Here is a 20,196-nt window from a genome sequence, read left to right on the forward strand (position 1 = left end):
ACTTTTCCTTAAATTTTAACCGTTTTCACAGTCTCCGCAAATAACAAACATCCCCACAGCATAATGCTGTCACCACCATGCTTTACTGTAGCGATAGTGTTCTCAGTATGAGAGGTGTTAAGTTTGTGTCAGACGTGGTAATGCCTTTGATGACCAACAAGTACAGTTTTAGTCTCATCTGACCACAACACATTCTCCTACATGTTTGGGGAGTCTTCAGCATGTCTTTTAACAAATTCAAAATGGACTTCCTTGTTTTTTTATGCAATAGCTTTTTCCAGGTCACTTTCCCATGAAGACCAGCTCTATACAGCTTTATAAACAGATCCTCTCATCTCTGCAGATGATCTGCTCTGCTCAGTCAGGGTAATCTTTGGCTTCTTGGTTGTTTCTCTGATTAATGCCCTCCTTGCCCAGTTGCGATTCCTAGTGGACCCTCTTTTGGCTGGTTTGTTGTGGTGGCATAATCTTTCCATTTTTCAATAATGGATTTAATGGTGGTTTGTGTGATTTTGGAGGTTTGTGATATTTTTCTTATAACCCAATCTTGATCTAGGCTTCTCCACAACTTCGTCTGTGACCTGTGTGAAGAGTTCCCTGGTCTTCATCCTGTTTGTTTTGTAGTTTGTACTGCTTATAAGTGCTGCACTGGTGTTGAGTCTGGCAGCTATAGCAACAGATGTATATAAGTATATTGAGATCATTTGACACTTAGATTGCCTACAGATGGATCTTATTTAACTATGTGGTTTGTAAAGGTTGGGGTTTTAAAGCAAATGGGGTGAATACAAATGGACACAACACTTTTAATTTATTTATATGTGCATGGGTGGGTGGGTGGATGTGTGTGTGAGTGTGTGTTTTAGAATTTTTTTTAAAAATACCCCAAATTAACTAAATTATTCTGATATATTTTGTATATTTGTACTTACAATCAAACTGAATTGATTTTGGTTGTAAAGAAATGAAAAGGGAAATTACCAAAGGGTATGAATATTTTTGGTGGCTTATTGTACAGTGCCCCATTTCAGGATGAAAACAGAACTCTTGACTTTTGATTTCTGATTCATTACTGCACATTATTTCTGATAAAAGTTGTCTTTGTCTATAACTTGGTTTAATGAATTTGATTATTTGTATATAATTTTAAATGCAATTCAGCAAAATTTCCAAAAGTTGTCAAAGTTTCCAGATTAAAATAATAATAAACATCTGTTGTATTATTATATTTACGGAGTTGTAGCATTGTATTTGAAAATAAAAAAATAAAAACCTGATTGCTCTAACCACTGAGCCACAGCTGTCATTAGTGGGAGGTTTGATTCTGTCAGTATGCTACATGTCAAAGTGTCCCTGGGCAAGACACTGAACCCCTCATTGCCTCTGATGTGTGCCCTATCAGTGTATGAGTGTGATCCAAAAGCACTGATTAGACTCTATGGAATAATTTTCTCAGATTAACTTTGTAGAGATATAGTAGAGTGCTGTATGAATGTATATGTTGATGGGTAAATGAGAGCAGATTGTGTTGTAAAGCGCTTTGAGTGGCCTGGTTGACTAGGAAGGTGCTATACGAGTACAGTCCATTTATCATTTGCTCCTACAGGCAGATTTCTAAAAGCACAACAGTTGCTTTATATTGAACCTACTCTCAGTAAGCAGCAAATATGTCCCCCCCCAAAAGGTTAGTTTTCTTAAAAGTTGCCAGCCACAGCAACTAAATGCTGCATAATATTCACATATGTAGGACTTTCCTGAACAACTACTTTTTAATAATACAAAGAACATTCATTGAATATTCTTCCTCTCATTGTCTCTCTCCTCTCAGATATGTGACAAGGAGTGGCATTATTACGTCATCAATGTGGAGTTCCCGGTGGTGACGCTATATGTGGATGGGGTCACCTACGACCCCTACCTTGTGACAGATGACTGGCCCATCCATCCATCACAGATTGACGTGCAGCTCACAGTTGGTGCCTGCTGGCAAGGTGAGCAGACAGAGCTGATGAAGATGATAATGAAAATGTTGTCTAAATAGTCAATTATGTTTAAATTTAATTTCCCTGTAGGAAATTTAAAAATGAGCAAAACTGAAACAAAAATGTTCTTATAAAAGTTAACAAGGTTTGATGGATTTGAAAGATTCAATTGCTTCCAGACACATCAAAAACATTTTGGCAATAATAACAATGCTGAAGTAGTACATCTAAAGAAGGCACTGAGTTGTAAAACATGTTTTTTGCCTTGAATGAACATTGTAATTAAACAAAGCACTTAGTCTGCCTTTTGACAAATGGCTGACCCGGTCTGAATGAAGGCGTACTATTAAAATGTCTTTTAAACTGATAGCTGCCACTAATTACACATGGATAAAAGAAGAAAGGACAGTTTCCCTCTGTACACCCCGTTGATTTGACAGCCCAAATGAGACTGCTCAGTGATGCTTTGCCTCAGATAAAGAAATCTCTCTGTGTGAGGGCACTGGTGGGTCATCTTTTGTCGCTTTCATCTGTGGCAAAGACCACCTCACCCCTCTCCTCTTCATTGCCCTCCAATTTCTTTTATTGAAGACTAGACTGGATGCTTTTGGGAGGCTTAAAAGGGTCTTGAATTGTAAAGGGAGCTAAACGACTATTTTTGCCTTTTTCTCTCTACAATTGGGGCCGGGCCTCAGTTAAGAGTCATAAAGGCGATACTGACATCTTAACATAAGCCATTAGCCACAGCAGATTGCCTTTTCAAAGTGCTAAGCCGTGAGTGCCTACAATATTGATTGCAAAGATGAGCTCATTTGTTGTCGAACTTCTGAAGCTTCAGCTTAAAACCTGATTTCAGAAGCAAGGACACACTTGCGGAACTGCACGAGCGATTATCTTTGTATGTATGTTGCTTAATGGTTGGGCTGACAGAGAGTCATTCAGCTGCTGATTTAAAGTTCACGCAGGAATTGGCATGATGGAGTGTGATGGCAGAGTAAATAAAAGATTTGTCAGCTCTAAACAGTGCAGAGATATTCTGTTGTATTTAATTCAATTTAATGATTTCATTTCACGGTTCATAACGCTCAAATGTCTTGTCAGCATTGTCTAATGGGAACAGATTCTGCTCGGACCACAGTAAATTAATTTAATCAGGAATTATTATATTTTATGTATTTATCCAAAGAAGCCATTCTGGTGTAATGTGACAAGATTTTATGGCATCAGTCAGTCTGTAAAATTTGCAATTAAACCAGCTTCAAACAGCCATTAGCAGCTGCTAATACATGAGAATCAGTACTGGGACAGCAGAGCACAGTTACAATTGGAAGGATCCATCACACATACAACAATGAATATCCTATAGATAAAAAAACATGTTAAACTTGCCACTGCTCTTTATATACTGCCAAACAACTACTTTTGTCCTGTGCTGAATGAAACATAGCAATCCCCCCCAAATCCTCAATATTTTCCACATGTACAACTCAACTCACTGTTGGGTCTTTTTAGATAACAGAGCGATAATAAATATACTCAGCACTGGTGGTTGATACAGGGATGGTGTAGAACAGCTTTGACATGTTGTGTATCTCTGGAAGTAGACTTTTTTTCCCCAAGTGTGATATTCATTGTGGATGCTACAAATGATAACGCAATCCCAGAAGTCTTAATTGCAGTGATATTTCCTGAAAATTTCATAAAAATCTGTTCATTAGTTTTTAAGTAATCTTGCTAACTGACAGACAAACAAACAAACAAACCAACACTACCAAAAAATAACCTCCTTGACAAAAGTAATTAGGTTTTGTACGCAGAGAGGTTCAACACAAGGTAATGCTACTGTATATGCAACTCTCGCTTCTGTAGGGCTTACCTTTGTCTCAGATTGCTAAGTGAGCCCACCCAGCATGTATCATGAAAAGTACTGTTAGTGAGTGACCATGGTAACCACACACCTGTTGTTACCATGGTGACCCTAATGAGCCTCTGGCAGCAGCTTTTTTTTCTTTTGAACTTGGGTCTCTTTACACTTTCCTATGAAGTTTATACATCAAAATGTCAACAGTTTGTCAGCTTAGATTATTACAAAGGTAAATCCCAATCCACTATTTGGCTTTAGAGAAAAAAAAACTGATGTATGCTGAAATTGTGGACAGTAGCTGCATTGGCATATTTCATTTTTTTTCTAGTTATACTTTGTTCTCACAGTGTGATTTTTAATTTTTATAACAGCAAAGCCTCTTTGGAAGTAGGAAGGTGCCTTTAGATACATTCTCTATCTTCAGTTTTGTAAGAAAAAGTATGTTCCTCCTTTTCAGCCTTCCCTCAAATCAGAGAGTAAGTGCTGGCTGTGCATTTCTCACACAGTCAGCCTATATTTACCCTCTGACCAGTTCACATTCAGAGGTGTGTAATAGTCAGGAAAACACAATCATCTCGCCTCATTCTTTTCTTTTTTTCCTCCCCGAGTGTGTAATCACAAACGGCATTCTGCCTCCAGGCTTCTGACATCACAGCAGCAAGCATGCAGCTAGATCTGCTCATGATTACACACGAACACAAATGGAAACTGATATACTCATATATATAAAAAAAATTGAATAAATATAGGCCCACAACCACTGATGCATATATCCACATACTTTAAATCACATAGTGTATGTGAACTCACATCTCTCACTTATACTTAAGTAACAATCCTATTTCCAGCGCACCAATGCTTCTCCATCTATTCATCTATTGCTGTTTTTGGAAATGACCCAAACAAAATAGAGGGAAGATCTGTGGAGCAAGGAAGGCTGCAAAAAGATGGAACTGAAGACCACTTTCTGTAAAACGAAATGATCAGCAGCTTTATCACTCATATCATTCTTGCTCCAGACTGTCTTCCTAATACCCTCACCTCTACTTTTTTATCTTCTGTCTGAAACCTTAATAGATTCCCTGGCCACATTCTAAATTGATAACATCTGTCAGGGTGGGACTAGGAGGAGAGGTGGACATCTTAAGAGAAGGGGAAGAAAACCATAACCGAGTTAAGAAGGGGGAGGAGGTGAAGCATGACGACAAAGAAAATAATGGGTTGAATATATATGATTTTATATGTGATTTTAGAAATATAAGGACAGAATCCATTCTTCAGGCTATCTAATAAGCGACCTAGAAGAACGGGGGAGGTTTCAGCAGGTGTGTCATGAATAATATGGAGTTGGCAGCCATCAGTTCATTTACTCTATTTACTAACAGAAAAAACACATCTGATGCAGAACAACAAAACAGATGTGTTATCAGGTAAGATTGAATAGAATGTAAATATACAACAAATTAAGTTATAAGTTTGAATGAAGTCATTATTTTAACAGCAATTGAAGTAGATTTTTCTAAACTGATAGTCAGTGCCTTTCTAGGTTTTGGTTCTGCAAAGGATAGACTCTGAAATCCAATCATCTATAGTGTATTAACTAATGTCTAATGACTTAGAGTGCAACAGCCACTGGAGCAGGACTTGTGGAAGTGAATATGCAGGCTAATGATCAATTTGAAAAAGCTATGAAGCTGAATGGTTATCAAATACTATATATGGTCATTGTGTATTTTATTTATTTTTTTTGTTTGTTTTCATGTATTGATTATCACTCAAAAAAGACTTATCAGAACCAACCAAAGTATAGCTAAACAACCGGAAGGTTTTAAAATCACAAGTTTTGTCCCTTGTGCAGATATGTAATTCTAGATACAGTAACACACACAACCAAATTGCAGATTTCATTGATAGCAGAGGAAGATTTACCTATACGGGGTGCTTAATGTTTAAATAACAAGTGATGATGTTTCATCAAACATTTCAGTGTAGGTATAGTAACATTTTTTAACATTCTTAATAACCCACTTAAAAATGCTTTAGCTGTAAAAGAGGCTTTGTTGTAAAAAATGTACTTTCATTATCCAATTTTTAAAAAGGATTTGTTATTTCACAATATTAAGTGGATGGTAAAGAAACAAAATTCAACATTGTTTTCAATTTAGCAAAATGGTCATTCTATGAGTTTTATCTGCAGAAGATTTAGCTTGTCTAAAACATTGCCTTTTATTTGCAAGCAAGTGCATGAAACTATGCAATGCCATAGGCATGCTGTGTAAGTTTGAGCTACATTTATAAAAAATAAAATAAAACAGCCAGAGGGAGAAGGGAGAAGGGTTTAAGTAAGAGTGTAAATTCAGGCGTTAAGATTGTAACTCTCTCCATCTGTTTCCATCTGGCAAGTCTAGAAAAAGACTTCATCAGTGTCTCATCTTGGAGTGAAAGGCAAGCAAATGACAAGCTATTTAGTTGATAAGATCCCTTAAGGAGATCACATCAGCTTGTAAGAGTCTGCTGTCTGCCCCCAGGGTGATAAGGGAGCTCTATCTGACTCATTGTGCACAATGTAGTTACAGGTCAGCAATCACAGCAAGATTTCTAACTTGAAGGTTCACTGTCGCTGCACCTTATTTCTGTTGTGTTCTCACACCAAGGGAGTAAGGTCTGAAAATCATTGCCAACACTGGTTTGTTGTATCTCTGTGGGTGCCGACTGTTCAGAACATATGATAGATGTGGCTGCACCATTATCTGAGAATTCAGGGAACTTGGCTCAATCTTTTGAAGATTGAACGATTGTCCAATCTATAATAAATATGGTTCCAAGAGTAAATTTATATCTTCCAGCAGTTCCCAAGACGGACAGTCATCATTAAGCTTGTATCTCACTGGGATGTGACTGCTGGCAACTAGTTGGCAAATGGGATTTGTGAGAGAGTCTTCAAATTATATCAAAACTTTCATCCATTTCAGTTTAGTTTCTATAAAGTCAGCTGTATTTTGACATCTGCACAAGGTCTCCTAATAGCAAAAATATCTAAGACTACAGCCCAAATGTTCAGGTCTAAAAACCATTAATAAATAATTATTGAAAAGTTATATGAATCTACATATCTTTATTTCAAAAATGTACTCCAGTGGATTAAATCATGAACATAGAAGTGAAAACCAAGGTGGGTACACAGCTGGCCGAGATTGGTACATTGTGGGTAGAAGTGAGCCAAGAAATAATGTACACAGCCAAGAGTGCAGTTTTGCAAGCCGTGCACACAAAAATAAAACATTATTTTCAAAAACTGGCCGCTCAGAAATGTGGTCACACAGCTTTCTGGTAGCAAACACTCAGAATTTAGCGAGACCACAATGGAAAACTTCCCTTTTTTCTCACAATATCTAGTTGCCATCTAGTCTAACAGTCGCAGCTCAGTGAGAGACTACCATTATATTGTAGGGATTTATTGGCAGACATTACAAAAAAATATTGGATCCAGCTGAGCTACATTGCAATACATTACATTGCAAAAGAAGCTTCTTAAGGTGAAGATATTGAAAAAGCCTGGTCACCATGTGTTTGGATTGAGACTGTCCAAGATGAAATAATAGTCAAAGTAGGGAAGTTTTTGACCTTATAAAATCTGTCATATTCAAGATCACATTTGGTTATTCTTCAAAATGAAGTCTTTTTATCCATTTAATGTAAAGGTCAAAAACTGTGTAAACTTGACAGTCAACAGCTGCTTTTTATGTCAGATCATAGTTTAGTGTGAGGCTCACTGAGCCGAGGCATAACAGAGAAACCTTTCATTTAAGAATAATAGAGTTATGTATTACAGAGAGTAGTAAATCAATATATCATTCAATTAGTAAAACTGGAAAACTACAAAAACAAAAACAGTGCTTTATTTTTTGGTAACATCTTCCACAGCTTTTTTTTTCTCCTGATTCTCAGTATTTATCTGGTCCTCAGCTTCTTCACTTTACATCAAAATTTTCTTGTGGTAAGTGTTGTTTAGTTTAAAGAAATGACAGAGGTGTTGATTGTTTGCATCATGCCTTCCTTCTTGTGCACTAATTTGTTACACTAGACAGCCTATAAAAGGGATCAATTTCATTGACTAATGTCACAATCATGTTCTCTGACCTGACTACAGAAAAGACATTCATGGACTCATAAGGTGCCTATGGTGATTTTCACAATGAAAACAATAAATATGATAGACATTCTTCAGTGATCCAGACATTCTTGACCGCCAGTTGTTGAATTAGAGAATGTAAATTTTAATTGGAATAACTGCTTCACTTGTTGTGTCTATTTTGTGATTATATGGCACAGATACTGACACTCAAACTAACAAAGGTTAATGTGGGCATGTTGGGTTTTGTTAGGGACTACACTCACTTCTCCGTCTGTGGAAGCTAACTATGAAATAATAAAAAGACCCATTTTGTTTTGTTTTGTTTTTTTGCTACTGAAAATAAATTGGTGGTTATAGTACAGGGGTACAAAGTGCTTCAAAATTTAGCTGAGAAACATGACAAAAAAAGGACGTTGGTTACCTGGTACGCACCTCACCTATCAGTCATTACTCCATTTAGTGTCTGAGGTTTTTAAACAAATGAAAAAGTTGGCCTTTTTTCAGTCAAATCTTAGTTGAAGGGAATGTTCTATACTTTTAGTGCTTCAGTGGATTATAGCCAGAATCAAAGTACAGCAGAGTAAGCAGGAAGAGATAAATGAGAAAAATGCAAAGGTGAGGTTTTGATGCTCCAAGCTACAGTAACCTTTTAGCTAATGAATGGTTTGGAGACTTCTCTTGCTACTGCTGGCCTTTATGGAGTTCAGAGGACGGACTTTAAATGTATTGACTTTTTTCTTACCTTTATTTAGCCTGAACTGGAAGGCTGAGTATCACTCGTAGCAGAGTCATTTTATCAGAGAGACAAAACCATACATTTGGCCGTTGGGACTTGATTTAAAGACTGAACAAGGCCTAGGTTAGTTTTATGGGTATTATGGGTGTTTAACCAGTCTTTATATTGTCATGCAATTTTAAACATGTTTTCAATGCAATTTTTTACGAAAGGCGCCAAAGCGAATTAGTGGTTTGTGCTGTTGCCTCACAGCAAGGTCTCTAGTTTACCTCCTGGCCTTTCTGAAGGGAGTTTGCATGTTCTTCCTGTGCATGTGTGGGTTTTCTCCATGCATTCCAGTTTTCTCCCACAAACTAAAGACATGCATCTAAGGTTCATTGGTAATGCTAAATTGTCCCTAGGTGTGAGTGAGAGTGTAAATAGTTGTCTATCTCATTTGTATCACTGTGTCCCTGTGATGGACTTGTGACCCGTCCAGAGTGTTCCTCTCGCACAGTGACCGCTGGATAGAGGCACCAGCTCCCGCACAACCCAAATAGATGGATTTTCACCAGCAGGCGGTTTCTAGTAACAGACTCTTATAAATAGTGTGAATATTTATGTTTATTTGTGTTTCCTGTATAAATATATATATATATATATATATATATATATATATATATATACAGGAAACACAAATAAATCAAATTTTAACCAGTCACAAAGAGTCCATCCACACAGGAATGTTTTTTGTGAATATGTAGGAGCTTTTTATTGTTTCATCCATGTGTCCAAATGGCAATAGCATTTTAGGAGCTTCAAAAATATATTTTTTGTGAAAACAGTTTCCAGAGTCAATAAATAGTGAAAGTCCACCCTTATCCTTTTCTGTGTAAGCTTTATGCATACATTCCACATAGTCTTTCCTGTTTTTGGTGTATTTTCATGGCAGTGTTGCAACACAACATACAGACGTGGCATAATAAATACAACACTTTGGGTTATTTTTGGTGTTCTCATGTGAATGAAGACATTTCTAGAAACGGGGCCATGTTTACAAGAATATTTTTAGAAATGACAAACAACAAGATTGTTTCAGAAAAAACTGTTTTCATGTGGACATGGCCAAAGTCTAACTAAGGAAAATTAGGTGGGTGTTGGTAGGAAACATGGCTTCACTAACTGTTTACACACCCCTACCTTTTGGTTCTGATTAGGAAACATACTTTTTCTGTTTGTATTTACAAGCTAAAATTATTCAGTTAGGGTGAGAAATATTAACTAGTCCTCCCAGATGATGTGGCAGATATTGTAAGATTGGGCATAAAAGACATCTATAGAATTAAGCAAAAGAAAATGGCTGGCATATTAATTACAAACAAACAACCTTTAAATTGACCCATTGTAATTATTTAATAAAACTGTATTATTTGTTTTTCTCATCATTATGTCCTATAAAGATTAATGACTCTGTATTGTTAATCATCATAAACAAACTTGGATCTTGCAAAACACTAAAGTAAATACTGCCTGTCACTAAAGGTTTTGCCAAAATGTTTGAGCAGTGATGTATTCTTCAAGAAAGCCATTTGATGCACTAGTTTGTTTACTGTGTGTGTATGTGTGGTTGCTTGTAGGTGGGGAAGTCACGAAACCACGGTTCACTCAGTACTTTCGGGGAAGCCTATCTGGACTGACCATCCGACCAGGCAAGATTGAGAGTCAGAAAGTCATTTCCTGTCTGCAGGCCTGCAAAGAAGGGCTGGACATTAACTCCCTTGAGAGCCTAGATAAGAGTATAAAGGTACACACACGCACACACAAATGATAGCAAGAAACTATTCAAAAGAGCTAACTCAATTTCATTACTGATAAATTTATTTCAAGACAGAACCAGTGTTAGCAGTTATATTTATATTCCTGAAATCTTAGTTCAACATTTTTTAATAGTATCTTACATTGACCTTCAAAACATTGTCCTGTTTACATAAAAGATAGGGACACTAATTAGCATTTGACTGTTTTACATTGAAGAATTTTTTTTTTTAAAGGTCAAGGTCACTGCAGTTCAACTCAAAACTGTCTTGATTTCTTGTGTTTATCTTATGGTGAAACCTTTTTATCTTGATAGTGGCCTCCTCCATGGGACAGAAGTGGTCATTCAGTACCTTAATGATTATATAAAAAAGCATAGAACATAGTTTCATTACAGTCATAACCCATTAAACCTGTATGGAAAGTTTGCAAATGTGGATTTAGGGTCCTGGTTTGATTCTGTAACCATTCTGTGATGGTGCTTGACACAGATGCACCACATTTTGTAGTGTGTTGCTTCTTTTTATGAGGTAGTCTAAAAAAATATTTAGAAAAATCTAATACCTTCTTAATGCTCTTTGAGGGTTGTTTGTTGTTGTTTTGTTTGTTTTGTCTTGCTTTTTTACTCTGCCACAGAAACTACTGAATTTTCAGTGGACAAAGATCTGCTTTGTGATAGAGTGACACTAAGTGGTGTTAAAAACAACATTGTCTAGGCTAGACTTTGAGATTTTACCCTTGTTTTTCTGTCTTTAATGTTTTTTATGCTTTTGTTCTTCTTCCAATGAAAACTGTTGTTTTTGACCCCATTCCAGCTCAATCAGCATTAAAACTTTATGTAGCATCATTTCTTAAGGCTACAGGCTGTTAGGTTTTTGGAAGTCTGCAAATGTTCAAAATAATTTATTCTTCTTGGATTGAGAGCAGCACAGACAGATAAGCAAAGTATGTGCTACCATATATCGCACTTTAGTCAGCACTCTCCACCACAATTATCAAACCAGCAAATGAGCAAGTGTCTTCTTGAAAAATGGTGTTTCATCCCTCCACTGGAGTTTAACAGACCTAAAGAATCAATTCTGAAGAACAGTAAAGTGTTTCATGGTAGCTAAACACAGTAAGCCTGTGGTTCTGTTTCCACCTGCCATTACCCTCTGTCATTAGTGATCAAATTACAAGGACTCAACAATAAATGGGACAATTTTTAGCTTACTTTTAAAAGGTTCCTAGATTTGTAATAAGTGGCCCAATTTGTGATCAGATCTCACATTAACTGCTCTCTGTGCAAATAAACAAGAAGGTTGCCTCACACACAGACAGCTTTAATAGACAGTAAACAGGACATCAGTCGAGACCAGTCTCTTCTTTAACCCTCTTTAGCTCCATAAAAACACTGAATTCAACAGAGTAGAACACTTTTCAATTTAATTCAATTCAATTTATTTAAATGGAGTCAAGTCACAACGAAAGTCGTCTGTACAAAAACATTCACACACATTATAAAAGCCAATTAGTAAAGGTTATCTATCTAAGGAAGCCAGCAGATTGTGTTAAATCTTCACTTCGTCGCAGTCTCCCCTCCTGAGCAGCACACTGGCAACAGTGGAGAAGAACAACTCCCTTTTAACAGGAAGAATCCTCCAGCAAAACCAGGCTCAGGACAAATAACCATCTGCCTCCACTGGCTGGGGTTTGAGAGGATGGGAAAGAGATACAGTAAAGCACAGAATGACTGGTCTAGGTGTGGTTTCTATTGGAAGAAAGACAACGAAAAACACATGTTAATGATAGAAATAATTACAGTAGAGCAAGTAAAGACAGCAGCAAAGTGAGGAAATGTGGCCAATTTGTCCTTCAGCAGTCTAAGCCTATAGCAGCATAATTAAGGGATAGCTCAGGAAACCCAAGCCAAGCCTAACTATAGGAATCATCAAAAAGGAAAGTCTTAAGCCTAGTCTTTAAAGTACACAGTGTGTCAACCTCACGGACAGAAACTGGAACTTGGTTCCACAAGAGAGGAGCCTGAGAACTGAAAGCTCTGCCTCCTGTTCTACTTTTAGAAACTGTAGGAACCACAAGTAAACCTGCAGTCTGAGGGCAAAGTGCTCTGTTAGGACAATATGGAACAAGAAGATTTTTTATATAAGATAGATGGGGCGTGGTTGTTGAGAGCTTTCTATGTTAGGAGTAAAATTTTAAATTCTATTTTGAGTTTGACAGGGAGCCAATGGAGAGAAGCTAAAACTGGAGAAATATGATCTCCCCTTCTAACTCTCATCAGAACTCTGGCAGCAGCATTTTGGATCGAGACATTTTTGGACACCCAGATAATAAAGAATTACAAAAGTCCAGCCTACACGTGATTAATGCATCAACCAGTTTTTCTGTTTCATTTTGAGACAAGCTGTTTAGTTTTAGTGATATTATGTAGGTGGAGGGCAGCAGTCTGGGTAACATTTTTAATCTGAGGGTTAAAACACATATCCTGAACAAAAATAATAATAATATTCCTTACATTAGAACTGGAGGCCAAAAATAATGACATCCAAAAGAAGTAAAAGGCTGCAAAGTTTATTCCTAAAATGCTCAGGTTCAAAAACCACTACTTCTGTCTTGTCTAAGTTTAAAAGCAAAAACATAAGAGTCATCCAGGTTGTTTGTTTTTAAGACTTGCTTGAATCTATGTAACTGATTGGATTTCGTGGACACATATAGCTCAGTATCATCAGCATAACAATGAAAATTTATTCTGTACTGTCTAATAACTTTACGTAATGGAAGCATATACAAAGTATTGGGCCAAGCACTGAACCGTGAGGAACTCCATGACAAACTTTGGTGTGTGAAGAAGATTCTTTATTAACTGGAATCTATCAAATAAATATGATTTAAACCATTCTGGAACTGTTCCTGTAATCCCAATATCATGTTCAAGCCTCTGTAATAAAATATTATGAGTAACTGTATCAAATACAGCACTGAGATCTAACAGGACAAGTATGGACACAAGTCCACTGTCTGAGGCCATGAGAATATCTTTAGTAACTTTCACCAATGCTGTTTCTGTGCTAAGATGAGCTCTGAACTTTGGCTGAAACTCCTTAAACAGAATATTTCTATTCAGATGTTCACGCAATTGATTTGCAACTATTTTCTCAAGATTTTTTTTAATGAATGGGAGATTAGGTATAGGTCTATAATTGGCCAGAACTCCTGAATCAAGATCAGGTTTCTCAAGTAAACTTTTAATTACAGCAACCTTAAAGCTCTGTGGTACATAACCATTCATTAGAGACAGATTAAACAGATCCAAAATGGGGATATTATTAGAGGAAATACCTCTTAACAATTTGGTTGGAATGGGATTCAGCAGACATGTTGATTGTTTGGATGAAGCTACTATTTTTGACAGTTCAGAAAGTTCAACAGGACAAAAACAGTCCAAATACAAATCAGGTTCTAGTGACATATCTAAAGCTGCCTCATCTGACAAGGAATCAGTAGCAACAGTTGAAAGAATGGTGTGAAATTTCTCTCTAATTGACATAATTTTATTTTTAAAGAATCTCATTAAGTCATCATTACTCAGTTATAGGTATACATGGCTCAACAGACATACGTAGCCAGCGTCCTCTGACTGATCATTTTCTTTTTCAGAGGAGCAATTTTATCAAGTGATGTTTTCACTGAAGTTGTAATATTATCAACAAGACCACCTAAGTTGCTGCTTTCTGTTGCATTAATCTGCAAGACAGGAGAATAATAATGGAAGAAATTCTTTAATTTAAATTTTTTATACTTGGTTACATCGTTCTCTGGTAGACATCTACTATAATGATTACAAGTGGCTGTATGGTCAGTCAGTGTAAACTCAAAGGTTATTAAAAAATGGTTAGACAGAAGAGGACTCTGAGAATGAATTAAGTGCTTACTCTCTCTGCCATATCTTAGAACCAGGTCAAGAAATGAAAAACAGAATGAGTAGATTTGTGGACATTTGGGGTAAAACCAAATGACTCTATTAAATTATTAAAGGCTTTGTTTAAGCTGTCACTGTCAACATCTACATGAATATTGAAATCCCCCACTTTTATGACTTTATCAGTATTCAATAATAAGTTGGACAAAATAAATGGGGAATTCAGACAAAAAACTGCTGGACAATATATAACAAGTAAAAGTGGCTTTTCTGATTTTTATTTTGGATGAGAAACACTGAGGGTCAAAGACTGAAAGTAATTATAACTAATAATTTGTTTGACATTAATCAATAATCCTGACTGAAAAATAGCAACTACTTCTCCACCTCAGCCTGTTGTTCTAGGAACATGAAAATTTAGATAATTAGCAGGAGTGGATATGTTCCACATCTGTCATACTCAAGGCCTGCAGACCATATCCAGCCCTCAGTAACATTTTATCTGGCCCCCAAGATAACATTTAAATTTTATTAGCTCTGGCCGTTCAGTCTGTGACAGATCCAGTCTCTGCCGCTTCTCATTTTGCTTAAAAAACTGAGCCTGTTTAGTGAAGTCTTCCCGTAACAGATCATTTGAAGCCAAGAAAATGAAGTTTTAATTTCTCAGTAATCTTTGATTTTGATGTGGAAAAAGCAACAGAGAACATCAAACAGGACCGATCAAACTTTTGTTGGTAAACTAGCAGCCAAGAAATGATATTGGATGTCTGATTTGAGTTAATGTGCATCAGAGTTACATCAAGTCTGCTTTAATGCATGTTGACCTTTTTGTATTTTCTTCTTTTTTCAAAATTAAATGTTAGTATGGAGACATTTTTTTAAAGCTGATGATAAAGAGTAAAGCATAAGAAATTATTGCTAATGATGTTTTTTAAGTTCAACTGTTTTTCTTTTTTCATTAAAGTATGTTTGTTCTAAATTCATGTCACTTGGAAAAGGTATTTGATATTTCTACACAAATGAATTGGCATATTACATCTAAAACCAAGGTTAATTTATGTATTTTTTCAATAAATAATAAACAAGATTGGCCCTTGGTTAGGAGCAATTTTTTAATTTTAGCCCCCTTGTGTTTGTATGAGTTTGACACCCCTGATTTAGACTAAAAAAATCATCCTGTTGTAGCCTGGTTTCTGTTAGAAAAAATAAATCAATTTGATGATCAGTTATCAAATCATTAATTAACAGAGAATCAGAGGCGAGGGATCTTATGTCCATTAACCTGCATTTAATGATTTGATTTGTTTTTTTGTTTTGTTTTTTTTTTGTTCTGGTAAAGTTACTGTGTTTGTTATGTTTAGATTTTTTTGATTTACTTTTCTAGAGATTTTTGGTTTATATAATTTGGGTCATGGCCAAACTGAGACTGTTTCATTGGGGGATTGGGTGGATAACAGGAGAAGCAGCAGAGAGATGTGCAAGACTTAAACTTTGCTTCCTTGATTGGACACTGGGTTGTCAAAAAATTGCATGACTAATAAAATCGCCCAAATTCCTAGAAAGAAGACTGACTCCACCCAAAGTGGGATGGATGCCATCTGTTCACATCAGCCCAGGTTTTCCCGAAATGCATTCCAACTATCTACATAACCTACATTGTTTTCAGGACACCACTTGGATAGCCAGTAGTTGAATGACAACATACGACTAAACATGTCATCGCTGGTCAGGTTGGAGAGGAGACCAGTGAAGACTATGGAGTCCAACATAGTTTTTTGCAAAGTTACACATCAAAGCAACATTAATTTTAGTGACCTCCGATTGGCTTAACTAAGTGGCATTACCGCTGACATGAATAACAGTCTTATCGTACTTAACTATAGCCTTAGTCAACAGTTTCAGGTAGGATTCAGTGTTGCCAGCTCTGGTCCCTGTGATGTATCTGACTATGGTTGCTGGAGTCCCTATTGCCACATTTCGGACTATGAAGCTGTCAATTACCAGGGTGTGTTTCTCAGCGGGTGTGTTGCTAAGTGAGGAAAATTGGTTTAAAACATGAGCAGGCTGGTGGTGAACTACAGACTTTGGCTTAGCACTGTGCTAACTCTGAACCATCACCCAACCGGCCTGGGGTCCCAGCTGCTCGGGTCTGCTGAAGGTCCGCTGACAGGAGCTACTCTCAGTGGATCAGTGCTGCCTAAGGGGATCTTGCTAGTTAATGGCTTTTCACCAGCCTGGAGCGGAGCTTCCAATTCAGATAGCCTCTCCTCCAAAGCTATCATAAGAATACATTTATTACACGGACCATTATCGCTAAAAGAGGCAGAGTAATAGCTAAACATCTGACACACAGAGCAAGTGAGAACAGAAGAAGCCAGAAGAGAACCAGAAGCCATGCTAAGCTAGTGCTAACTAAAGCTAGTGTTAAAAGGTAAAAGGTGTCTCAAGCACAATCCAGCAGTAAAAAACAAATGTATTGAGGGGGGTTGTGTACTAAAATGCAGAACTGTGTAAAAGTTAGATAAATCTAGTAAGTCAAAAAATTCTGCAAACAAATTACTCCAGCTACCAGCAGGCAAAAATAGGAAGTGACACAATATGTCTTGCCTAACATAAATGTGTTCACAAAATTCAGAATACATTGAAGATTCATTTGAGTCACTTTAGTGTTGATTTTCTAAAGCATTTTAATGGTCTTTGTTCTGAAATGATGCCATATAAGAGAAAAGTAAAAGAAACAAAAGATAAGTGATACTGCAAAACTAAAACATTTAATTCTTTGCAGTTATTCGTATTCATGATGTGGGGTCTGTGGCATTGGTGTGGCTTGGTCAGTGATAATATGAAGCAGAACTGGCAATTCTGGTATCATGCCTAGGCTAAAGACCAAGGCATGAGACCACAGGAATGTATTCTACATATTCTACAGAGGAACCTCGGGGCATGAACAGAACCAAAAAGATCACCTGTAAATCCACCTGAGGTAAAGCTCTTGGGAAGCAGCTCACCACTAAAGCTGCCTGCAAGTGAGCCCCGGCCACCAGCAGAGTGAAGAAGCTTTACCACTACAGGCCCAGTACCATGGCCCTCAGGGAGATCCACCAATACAGAAGTCCACTGAGCTGCTCATCCGGAAGCTGTCCTTCCAGTGGTTGGTCTGGGAGATCGCCCAGGACTTCCAGACCAACCTGGTGTGGCTCTTCGAGGACACCAACTTGTACGCCATCCACATCAATAGGGTCACCATTGGGGCCAAAGGCATCGAGCTGGCCAGCAGGATTCATGGGGAGAGGATTTAGACTCCCCCTCACATTTAGCACAACAACAGATTGTCTTCAGTCAGAGGTTTCTTCAGATCCGTTGTAAGGCAGACCGCTACAAGAGATCCTTCCTGCCCACAGCCGTCAGCATCTATAACAAATCTTTAACAAAACCAGGATGATGAGTTATAATAACATTTAATTTCCCTTTTGGATTAATAAAGTATTTTTGAATCGAATTAAATTGAATTGAAAACCATGGTCATGAAAGGATCATAGAAAAACCCTACTGTAGATGTGATACCTAAGCTGCAGGAAAGCATCTCGGGGATGGCAAAAAATATCAGGGAAAAGATTTTGGTACAAGATTTTGACATGTGTTTAATTGAGCTCATTTTTTATTTCCTAATTGCTGCCAATGTCTTCTTTCGTTATACTCAGCAAATAGAGCCAGCTGTTGGCAGACTTGAGAGAGGTATCAGTCATCTTCCCTCAAATCTGTCTCCCGCACAAAAATGTCACAAATAAACTATTTCTTTAAGTTTGTCTCTTTTTATCGCACTGCAGTTCTACATCTTGTTTCTTAAGAACCCATGCTGACTATACTGAGTAAACATTCAACATACATCCCCTTTAGGTGGGTATAAACATACACACAGAATCACACAGTTTGATCTTAACTGACAGAAAAATGCTATTTCTTTAATTCATTGCTTCAGAGTCACCAGCTGGTTTTCATGAAACTTATCTGCTTCTTACTTTTCTCTCCCCCAAATTCCCCTCTTCACTGGCTTGGCTAATCCATCTCCCACTGCTGTGGAAGACAGAGGGCAGACAAGATGAATGGGGATTTGTGCAGACCCAACGCTGCCTCCCCCTCTAACCACCCACTATCAGCCCCTTTAACTCTCTTTTCATCTTTCCCTCCTCAGGCATGCTCTTTTCTACAGCAGCTTTTTCCATAGGCCTCCTTTTGGTGTGATGCAGTAAAGAGATGCTTGAGATGACGAGATGGGCTGAGGTGTGGGATATGGGAGAGAAGAGAAGGACAACCTCTCCAGGGCCACTCCAGTTTATCTTTAGAGGCCCATTAAATCTTCTTCTTAGCCATGTTCTCATCTGGCTCCAATAAGTGTACAGGAGTCTTAAGGACAGCATTTATCCGAGCAGGTGGAGGGCTGGCACAGCACAATCAGAGGAGAATAACTGGCATGGAGGGAGAAACAGAGGGAGGTGGAGGCAGATAGACGGTAAGTATAGTGACAGAAGGCAGAAAGTTGAGAAGGTAGGGAGAGAAGGGAAAATGTGAATGGGAAAATGACAGGGGGGAACTCCAGTGCTCAGGAAGTGTCACCTTGCTGCCAAGACCAAGTTTGAGGAAATTGGTGACACTCAGTGCAGTTTTAGAGGGAACATACTTTCTAAAGTTGGAAGGCACATAGATCCCTGCCATCAAATGCTGGAGGAGTGACTTAAAATTTTTCTCAAGCGTTTCATCCACATAGCCACAATCAGTTTTCTTTTAATTATTTTTATTATGCTGCTAAATTTCATCCTGCCTCTTAGTCAACCACTGGTTTCTATTTATTTTAGTGCAATATGTGGGTTCATTTATATAAGCCTGGAACTACCTTCAAACTGGTGATCCATCATAGTAAACATCAGGTCTGTTCGAGTCAAAGTGGCATTGCTGTTGCATGTTAATTCTGCACAGGTTTGCTTTGATGGATCACCTGATTCCTACAAGTTCCAAATCCCTTTAAACCCATATTCTACTACAAATGAAAATGTTATATTAGCACATAAGAGAAATGCTTTTTTGACATTTTCAACGTTGGGCCATTGACAACTGGAAACAGACTACAGCCCCTGGAGACTGTGAACTGGATTAAACACGGATAAATGGAAGGATAGATAATTGATAGGTGGATGGATGGATTGGTGGATGTTTTTATGGACATAACATGGATCATTTCCACTTTAAAACAGCAATGGAGCAACGACAGACTCAGACTGTGTCATACAGACTGTGTCTATTTTCAGAGATGGTGGGGCTAAGTCCTCATTATCGTGATCAGGAAAAGTTTTTATAATAAAAGTATTTAGCAACAAATGGGCTGTGTGGTAACTTATTCAGTCAAAGAGCGTGTTGTTTATGGGGGGTTTACCACCACTGAGTCAGAGCTGGTTTGAGGTTCTATCTCACTGGACTGTGACTAATTGATGATTTAAACTTTTGCGAAAAAAGACAATTTTCCCATTGCAGTCTCACAGATACCTGAGCATTTGTGACCAAGAATTACATTTTTCAGGATCTGATGGCAAACCATGTAATGAAATGAAAATGTTGTGAGCGCCTTAAATAAAAATCCAGAGTTTGTTTCAATTTCAGTCTGGTTAATTTGAGACAGAATAATAAACAAACTGTTACTGTTAATAATGTCAAATTAAAAATAGAATAACAAGAGCTAATTGTCTCATGTTCTTGTAGTTTGTGTGTGTGTAT

General features: G+C 37.5%; 1 protein-coding gene across 1 annotated transcript in view; it reads left to right on the forward strand.

Annotated features, from left to right (window-relative positions):
* Positions 1 to 20,196, forward strand: part of LOC108239357 (calsyntenin-2) — a 371,232-nt gene that overhangs the window by 317,503 nt on the left and 33,533 nt on the right. The window contains exons 9-10 of the mRNA XM_017422019.3: positions 1,829 to 1,991; positions 10,334 to 10,500. Of these exons, the coding sequence (XP_017277508.1) occupies positions 1,829 to 1,991; positions 10,334 to 10,500 (330 nt within the window). The remainder of the gene's footprint in view (positions 1 to 1,828; positions 1,992 to 10,333; positions 10,501 to 20,196) is intronic.

The sequence above is a fragment of the Kryptolebias marmoratus genome, linkage group LG2 (genome assembly GCF_001649575.2).
Source record: "Kryptolebias marmoratus isolate JLee-2015 linkage group LG2, ASM164957v2, whole genome shotgun sequence".
Classification (NCBI taxonomy): domain Eukaryota; kingdom Metazoa; phylum Chordata; class Actinopteri; order Cyprinodontiformes; family Rivulidae; genus Kryptolebias; species Kryptolebias marmoratus.